General features: G+C 33.5%; 1 protein-coding gene across 1 annotated transcript; it reads left to right on the top strand.

The window, feature by feature from the left end:
* The first annotated feature begins 1,183 nt into the window (after positions 1–1,183).
* Positions 1,184–4,219, top strand: LOC127106451 (pentatricopeptide repeat-containing protein At1g50270). The gene has a single exon (XM_051043745.1). It carries the CDS (start codon positions 1,444–1,446, stop codon positions 3,271–3,273), a length of 1,830 nt encoding a protein of 609 aa, XP_050899702.1. The 5' UTR covers positions 1,184–1,443; the 3' UTR covers positions 3,274–4,219.
* Positions 4,220–10,222: the final 6,003 nt, after the last annotated feature.

The raw sequence follows: 10,222 nt of genomic DNA, 5'->3' as shown, positions 1-10,222 counted from the left end.
TTATGAGTACCTTGAATGACTCCTCGCTTAGCAAGCTCAACCTTTTCCAGTAATATGTTAAGCAAAAGTCACCACCCGAAAATTAAAATCTTCCTAGGAGCTTCATACTTACATAAAAAATAAAGAAGATAAATCCCTCTTGAAATCCTCAAGAATCAGCAAACCCACGTTACTCAAACATTGAAGTCGCCGGTAACTTGATTTAACCGCAAATTTGAATGTATTTCCCCCAAACAAACTCATCGAACCGACCTCGAATTGTTGAAAAACAAACAAAATCTCCGGCAATTCCTGCAGCCGCTCAACGTCTTCCGACGATGTCACATGCAATAGCTGTTGCAACTTCCAATCCCAAGTATTATCTGTCCAAACTCCGCAATCCACAACTTTTCAATCCGGAGCGGCCACAAGCATGAGGAGGGAATGATATTCTCACGAAACGGAGTCGGACCCAACCAATGGTGGTTCCAAAAATGAATGTTATTATCGTCACCGTGTTTAGAGGAAATAATCGATGAAAATCACAAAATTTGACTATCCTTCACAGTTTCTTTCACCAAACAAATGTCTCTCCCTCGTAATGATGACGACGAGTGACAATGAGACGACATATCATTCAAAATCGTTTGGTATTTGACTTCATTCTTTTACTCACTAGAAATGATTTATTTGACTTGATTCTTTTGCTCGGATGATTTTGTAAAAAATAAATTTAGTATGCCTTTCTTTAAATTTATCAATTTCTAAATGGATTTTGACCTAATCCCCTATTTTTTATGTAATTTCTTTTTCTTTTTAATATATCATCCTTATTAAAAAGAATTATTGTCGGGATAAAAATCATCCATTTAATTCATAAATATCATTCTCTTTAATTTAATTTCTAAAATATATAAGGAGAATGCTAACTAGTACACATTGTATATAAAATTTATTATTTAAATAACTAAAGCATTTAAAAATTCGTTATAATTAATTATCTATAATATTTTAGTAACATAAATGAAATTAATAAATTTTAAAAAAACCTACTATGTTTATATTTAAGAGACTATATCAAACATATATATTTATTTCTGTTTGAGATAAACATTGTAGGTAACTAGAAACTAAAAAACAATTTTTGAAATTGCATATCCTATATAAAATGTAAGTTCTTCTGTTGAGTGATTAGATGAATATTTGAACTTATGTGTGTGACGTGTGTGATACAAACATGTAAAACACCGTACATGTCTTTATCATTTGATCAGGAAAGTGTCTTGTTATGGTAACATATCTATTTGGGAGATTCTGATATATTAGGTAAATAACTCTCATAAAATGTTCTCCGGCATGTTATGGAAGAGAGAAACAATATTTCGGTATTAAATATTTTCACTAGATCATGTGTCTTTGGCGCGCGACCATCCCCGTGAGCGGTGTTTCCGTGAAAGCACCGCCATGCTACTTTTTTTTCCTTTGCGCAATGCAATTGTTGCCCTATCAAATAAACACCAGAATTTGAAGCAATGGAAGCAGATTCAATCCATCATCATCACTTCTGGTCTCTACTCGTTACAAGACGCAATTTTCCTCACCAAACTCATCCAATGCGCTCCATTCTCTCAAACTCAAACTTCATCTATTCGCCTTCTACTCAACACCATCCACACTCCCAACACTCGCCTGTTCAACAAGGTCATCACATCTTTCTCTATCAGCTCTCACCCGGAAACAACACTTCTCTGTTATGCAAAAATGCGAGAAAAGGGCGTCGAACCAGATAAACACACGTTCCCTTTGCTTCTCAAGATGTTTTCAAAGTCTGTTATGGTTCATGACCCTTACATGATCTTCGCTCAAATTTTAAAATTTGGTTTTGATTTTGATCGTTTCGTTGGTAATGCTTTGATTTCGGCTTTTGGGTATTCCGGGTTGATGAAAAGTGCGTGCCGTGTGTTTGATGAAAGTCCTGAGCAGGATATTGTTGCTTGGACTGCATTGATTAATGGGTTTGTTAAAAATGGTCTTCCTGGCGAGGCTCTTAAGTGTTTTGTGGAGATGAGATTGAATGGTGCTGGGATTGATGGTGTTACTGTTGCTAGTATTCTACGTGCTGCTGCCATGATTGGGGATGATTATTTTGGAAAGTGTGTTCATGGGTTTTATGTGGCAGCAGGGAGAGTGAGTCTGGATGGTTCGGTTTATTGTGCTCTTGTGGATATGTATTTGAAGTGTGGCCAATGTGAAGATGCCTGCAAAGTGTTTGATGAGATGCCTTACAGGGATGTGGTGGCTTGGACAGTGCTGGTGGCTGGTTTTGTGCAATGTAACAAATACCAAGATGCACTCTGTGTCTTCCAGAGGATGTTGTTAGATAATGTTATGCCGAATGAATTTACATTAACTAGTGTTCTTAGTGCCTGTGCTCATGTAGGGGCATTGGACCAAGGAAGGTCGGTGCATCGATACATAGACTGTAACAAGGTGAAGCTGAATGTAGTTCTAGGGACGGCGTTGGTAGATATGTATGCAAAATGTGGGTGCATAGATGAAGCTTTAAGGGTGTTTGAAAACTTGCAAGTCAAGAATGTGCACACTTGGACGGCAATGATTAATGGGCTGGCTGTGCATGGGGACACCTTAGGAGCATTGAATGTCTTTTCACTCATGTTGGAAGGTGGTATTCAACCTAACGAAGTTACCTTCCTTGGTATTCTTGGTGCATGTTCTCATGGAGGCTTTGTAGAGGAGGGCAAATGGTTATTTGAATTGATGATGCATACTTATCATTTGAAGCCAAACATGGAGCACTATGGATGCATGGTTGATCTCCTTGGTCGAGCGGGATATTTGGAAGAAGCAAAACAAATTATTGATAACATGCCAATGAAGCCTAGCCCTGGGGTCTTGGCAGCTTTATTAGGTGCTTGTGTGAGCCACAAAGATTTCCTAATGGGTAAACATATAGGGAACATTTTGGTTAATCTACAGCCGAACCACAGCTCTGGATATGCACTCCTGACAAACATGTATTCAATGTGTCAAAACTGGGAAGCAGCGGCGCAGATCAGGAAGCTCATGAAAGGAATGCAGGTGGAAAAGACTCCGGGATATAGTTGGATAGAAGTGGCCGGCTCAGTTCACGAATTTAAAGCATTTGATCATTCACACAGCGAATTATCTGATGTTTATTTGATGTTGGAGAATTTAATATTGCAACTGAAACTGGTTGACCTAGATCCTTGGAATGGAGGCTTTGACCTTGCATTTAACTCGGACGTAGGTTGAGTCCCAGAAGACTACAATATCTCTAGTGATTTAATATTACAGCTCTCAGCGTGTGATTGCATGGATGTGAAAGATCTATTATTTTAAGAGAGGATGAACATGTAGATGGTGTTGGGAACTGGCAATGTACTAGTAAGTGACTAGTTTCTAATGATTAAACAGCTCTGCGTTCCTATGTATCTGGACTAGTTGTTACATCTGAGCAGTTAGCCGAAACTCACATGCACGGTTAAAAGTAACATTAATGACTGATCCACATTTAGTGTCCCTTATCTTTTGCATAACCGGAGAGAAAAATCTAGAGATTTTGAAGCCAGAAACCATCAAGCTAATCATCCCTTTACACCCAAGGAAGTTATAGTTAAATGTTTTGGTGTGAAACCTGTGTTCTCTTTATCATAAAGCCAAACTAGAATAAAATTGTACTTGATCCTTTCTCGAATATCGCTGAACATGCTTTATTCATTATCGCAGTTCAAGTATGTCTTCCATTTTCTTGTGTGGAAATCTTCCCTGTCTCTGACATCTCATTCCGCGTGGTTGTGGTTGCATGTTGATTTCAGCATCAGATATGACAAATGGTTTCCAAAAGGCTATGTTCCTATCAGTCTCCTCTATCGTGAAGATGTGATTCTGGATTAAAAAGATGAAACACTGCACAACTAAGAGCTACTATGGAATTATGTCATGTTGACTATAGTATTAGAAGATATGAAAATATCTTATATCTTAATATTATCTTAGAGTATCACTGAATATACTGTAGGATTAATTTCTGAGATTAGATTATCTAAGACTAATTTCATATTTTGTAGTTATTATCGTGATTTGTTTCTCTATTTTATTAGGATTTTGAGTCTTGTATTGGAATACATAAGTGTTAGTGTTTAGTCCTGTTATACCACCAACCATATTAAACCATAATCATATTTCAAAGTTTTTTTTATTTCTCCTCATTATTTATCTAAAACCCCTCAACTTCAATCAAACTACATTATATATTTTGTGAATCTATGTCCTCTATTTACCTTAGCAAAAGAAATTTTGAGTTGTTTCGATCTGATATTTGAGTTTGAAAGAGATGTCTTTGCTGCCCCAACATTAACAAAAAGGTAGGGATGCTGTCAGTTATATATATATATATATATATATATATATATATATATATATATATATATATATATATATATATATATATATATATATATATGTTTTTGTGTAGCTTATTTTCCTTTCAATTATATTATTTTCAGTTTTTTTTAAACCTCAATTTCTTTTTCACTACAATTATATGACGGATTGCATATCTCTTTTATTCAATTATTTTTTCATTTTCTAATTAATTTAAATTAAAATAAAAAGTTAAAAAATTAAAAAATATGGATTAATAGTTAACTAAAAGTAGCTATAACCGTGTTAACTTTTGGATGCTCAGACTTGATTTTTCAAAATATTTGTATTATTCAATCTAGTCTCACATGTTTTACAATAATACTATTGTTGAATTTCTTTCTTCATCCTTTTTTTCTAATACAGAACTGATCAATTTTAACTATTCTACTACTCTAGAGGCTGGTTAATCTGTTCCTTGGATGATATGAAATTAAAACATAGTCTCTCTGTATTCTCTCCATCTCAGTGACATTTTTTTATTTATAATCTATGTATGTTAGGTGTAAACTGTAAACAGATCGTCAGCTTAAAAGGATTAAAGGAAATGAGATTGGTAACGACTTCCTGCATGGCTTGGCTTTATGGGATTGTGGAGCATCATCTCTGGTGGGCCTTCAGAGACTCCCATATGGTTAGTTGCTGGAATAATAAGGTTAGAAGGTTAGAGACTCTAATTTCCGGAGATGCATATTCGGACGTATCAAAAGATCCGTTAACGTTAATATATTTCGGAGATGCATCTTCAGAATATTTTGGAGGTTAAGTAGCGTCAGACTCTTCTCCTCCCTTATTTCACATAACTCAAACTTCAACTCTCAAATTTCTTCTCTACACCAGATCAAATTTCATTCAACAAGGTTCAAGAGAACTTAAGGGAACATCAATATTCATCTATAACATCATCCATCTTCATCAAAAACATTAATTTCTTAAAAGTTTTTTGAGTTTTCGATAAATGTTTGAATTTTTGTGTAAATAGTAGAAATTAATGATTAGGGTTAGAAATGAGTAGAAATCACATTTAAGATAGTTTAGCCATGGTGTATTAGTTGTTGGCTGAAATTGATTATCAAAACAATTTTTTTTTAGATGCATTGCGGTACATTACGCCATTGACGTGACCTCTGAATTGCAAAAAAAATTGGAGATGCATCTCCGAAATTTTTCAGCGGTTTAGTTAACTATTAACCAGATATGCATCTCCGTGATTTTTCAACGGTTTAGTTTTTCATAAACCGGAGACGCATCTCTAGAATTTTCTCAGTCTTTGATTTTTTTCTACTTGTGTTGTTTGTCTGCACTTACTTTAACTTATATGCATAATGGATGATAGACATGATAGATTGAGGCATGACTGGGTTGCTCAGCATGCATCTGTTCGGCGGGAGAATAGTCAGCAAGCTCCAGAGATTCCTGATCCCTCTGGTCAGGCAGAGCTGTCTACTTCTAGGGCTTGTGCTTCTCCTCATGTCACTCCATCTTCTTCTTCCCGTAGGATACGAGATTCACCATCTGACGCATCACTCCCCTCATCCTCCTGCAGACGTCAGGTTTCACCAATGCCACCTCCTACTGTAGATGTTGTTGATCCACTCCCACCTCCTACTGCTGATCCATTCCCATATCCTACTGTTGATCTAGTGTCACCTCTAGAGAGTGGGGTTGTTGTGGATGTTGAGGCAAAGGCTTTTGGAGGTGGTCCAGTTGATTTGTCCTTAGTGCCTTTATATCCAGACCATACTGTCAAATATATCTGGGATGAAGAATGTACCTGATTACACTGAAGAAATATTGTGTGCTACTACTATTTTTATCTCGTTCAAAGGGAACCAGACGACCGAGCCTTACAGAGTGTATTTCGATCGTTTGGTTGCTGAAGACATGCACTTCAACAGGTATGTTGATCACCGTGAGATGCAGTCATTTGACGAGATAGTTTTATACTCTGGATGGTTGACATGTGGATCGCGTCTCATTGCTCCTCATCTGCCCGAGTGCGTCATTCGACAGTTCGTATACACTCAGACCATTCCTAGACACCCTGTTGTCTCTGCTCCTTCCGCCTTAACATATATACAGATAGATGACATGTTTGATGATTATGAGAGTATTTGGTACTGGAGGAGGCACGAGCTACCATAGTTGAGAGCAACTTGAGCTACGTCGAAGGGTACATCAGATGGTTCTTCAGGGTGTCACATTCGACATTTATTGGTATTTTATTTTTATATGGCATATTTTGTCCATCTGAAATAATGTACGTCTATTTTTTTTCTTCGATTGTACGGTATATTTTAAATCTTCATCTGAACACAGATAAACAACATATAACATGACATACCTGTTCTGAGACGTACCAGAGATGTATCTCTGGAATATTCACTTAGATGCATCTTCGATACAATTCAAATGTAAATGATTTTGTCATACCCCAAAATTTTCCCTACTATTTTTATTCAATTCGCCTGACTTATGATTTTGTTCATTTGCATACTTTTTTCTATTTGATCATGCATTAATCGACATTTGCGTTTGGTAACAAATTTAGGCCAAATGATCGGTGATAATGGATTTAATCGGTTCAAGTGTATTTTCGAGGTGAACATTATTTGATAATTATTCGAGTTTATTTCTCGTATTACTTGTGATGCGGATCATCTCTTTATTTGAGGATCATGGTTAGCTAGGGGATTAGAATGATTGTTAATCAATTCAGAAGATTGCTTGAATTTAAAGAAAATGGCAAAGTTGGAATAAAAGGAAGATTTCATTCGTTTATTGAAAAATATCACTTCTCGAAGCATTAAAAGTCATGAGTTAAACCACTCAAAATTCAAGCCAAAAATGGTAGAAAAATCAAGGCAAATGCATTAAAATTCAAGTTAATTACTAATGACTTTTTGTCTTACATCCTAACTTGGTACTTTTGCTAAACTCCAACACCATTGATCTCTAACTACCCTTAACTACTTATTTCTCCACAAACCATTCATTTACGTAATTACCCTTAACTACTATAACTTCCAAACTAACACAAAACTTCCAAACAAACATAAATCTCAACTTCCTTTTTTCCACTCAATCCTAGCCACTTTTAACTAATAATCATATTGTTGAAATTGATTATCTGCAACTTAAGTTTAAATTAATTTCTAACCATTGATAAAACCAATTACTTGTATCACAATCCAAGGGTGATCATTTACCTATCAATTATATATAAACATGTTATTTCTCATAATTTTGTTCTTACCTAAGATCACTAACCTAACTTAGAAAATTCACAATTTACCATTATTTTTCCACTATTTTTCTTCTATTCTCTCTCAATTCATCTTCTCCCTCACCCTCACCAAAATTCATCTTCATTACCATTTAGAATTTCACATTGGAGTTCTAAAAAGGTGGAACTTAGTCATCAACAATTTCTATACTATCATCAACAATTATCAATCAACAATTCAAACATTATCATAAAAAATCATCCATCAACAATTTCTACAATAATCATCATCTAAATTTTATCAAGATTTATCAACAAGCGTCATCCAAGATTCATCAATCCAAACTTATTCATCAATATTTTACATTCATTCATCATCAAGAATAATTATCAAAGATTGGAAGTTAATTGGATTAATGAAGCTTATTCTTGAAGTATTCCAGATTTCTTTTCGGCGCTCCATTTTTCAATGCTAACCGGAGCAAATCTCCGCTCCACCGGTAATCCTTTATCTCTTCCACGCTCTTGCCATGAATTATTGGATGTTTGTTGGTTGATTGATTTAAGCTACTATTTTAAAAATGTTTATTATATACTCACTTATTTTGAAAACAGTGATTTTAATTCTTAACTATTAATAACATGTGAATATACCATTTGAACCGATTTTTCGCACTGTTCGTGAATATATAATTAGTTTTTCATTCTGATGTATATTTTAGCCGAACCGGTGCATTCTTTAATCGAATTTTCCACCCACTTTTATTGATTTTCGGTATAATTCGTAGCTTATTTCGTAATTTACAGTATATATTTTATTTCTTTGTAAAATTCTGATTTCAATGATATATTAAATTGTCGAATTCGATTTTGTTAACCGTCGAAAACTTGTTCAGAACGGTAACTTTTCACTGTAATACAATAGCATCTTGTCTCAGTTTGAGTCTCAGGTTTATATTGCAAGGGCCTGCTATATAGTTTTCATTTCTATCATGATAGTTGATTTGTCATATGCTAAATTTTTTTACTAGATGATATTTGACTTTGCAAAACTGATGGATTTTGAGAAACACGGATGACACTGCTGCTATAAAAATAATATAGCACACAATATATAAGTTAGTTTATGTTAGGGACTTTAATATAACATATAATGTATAGTATAATATGTAAGCTAGTTTATGTTAAATGTGTACTATAATATAATTATCATATATCATGCTACTACCCTATTCTCTTATCATTTCAACAAGGCTAGGACGTCCACCACCATATGCCTCTTCGTGATTTTTATTAATTTGACACTACCACATATCATATAATATTATATCATTATCACTACCAGGCATGTGTTGAAAAAACCATACAACTATAGTGTTGCATTTCTATTTTCCAATTTAGCACATTAGCTTTTATTATAGACATTACTCCCTTTGTTTTTATTATAAATCGTTTTTTATTTTTTACACATATTAAAAAATATAATAATTGTAGTATAAAAAATAGAAATTATGAATGATTTTACAAAATTGTTCTTCATTAATGATATTAGAAAGATGAATTTATATAATTAAAAGAAGAGAGAATAATAAATATTTAAGGATATAATAAAGAAAGTAACGTTAATGATTCATTGATATTATAAAACAATTTATATTATGGTACAAAATATTTTTTCAAAACGACTTATAATAAAAAATAGATGTAGGAATTTTGATTAGAAATTTATCGGTTGGCTTAGTTAGAATATACAATAGTTAGCTAGTTTAGAAAAGCATATAGGTTAGGTTAGGTTAGTTAGGAATAAATACATTAGTAACTTATTTTAAGATACACATTATTAGTCTTTTATATATTGGTTTAGAAAATATAATTCATTAATTATCTAGTTTAGAAATGTATACAATAGTTTACTTAGTTTAGAACAAATATTAGTTAATTAGTTAAAAAGATAAACATTATTATTAATTTAGTAAAAATGTTAGAATTAATTTCTTTTTTAATTAGTTTTAGTGATTGCCCAAATCATTAGAAGTAGAATTAATGTGTTAGTTAATTATTTTTGACTAATTGATAAATCTTCTTTTAATTCATGTAATTAATTAATTAAACTTTTAATTAATTATTTTGTTAATTTATGGCTTAATCTTCCTTGATTGATTTAATCATTTGATCAAATATACTTTGGTCAAGTAGTTAGGTTAATGTCTTTAGGACTTTTTAATATGATTTTCTCATGAATTTGCATGTTCTCGTAGCTTAGGATTGTATAGATGCAACTGGTTTAATCTGACTGGTCAATTCATAAGATATTATTGTATATAAGTCAACTATCTTGTTAATCCCATTGATTAGCGTTGATCAAAGGACATTTTGGTCAACCAAATCCTTTGTAATTATGATGTAAGCCCCAAGCCTACTTCAAGGGATCAAAAGCCCTCTGATTACTTGATATGGCAAGTTCATCATGCTCAAGTTATTGTGGATATGTTGAATCTCAGGAGCTCAAGACCTCAAGGTTCAAACGCAAGATCAAGACTTCAAGTCAACATC

Source organism: Lathyrus oleraceus, chromosome 7, assembly GCF_024323335.1.
Source record: "Lathyrus oleraceus cultivar Zhongwan6 chromosome 7, CAAS_Psat_ZW6_1.0, whole genome shotgun sequence".
Taxonomy (NCBI): Eukaryota; Viridiplantae; Streptophyta; class Magnoliopsida; order Fabales; family Fabaceae; genus Lathyrus; species Lathyrus oleraceus.
The sequence above is the reverse complement of the archived record's forward strand: the minus strand, read 5'-3'. Positions and strand labels throughout refer to the sequence as shown.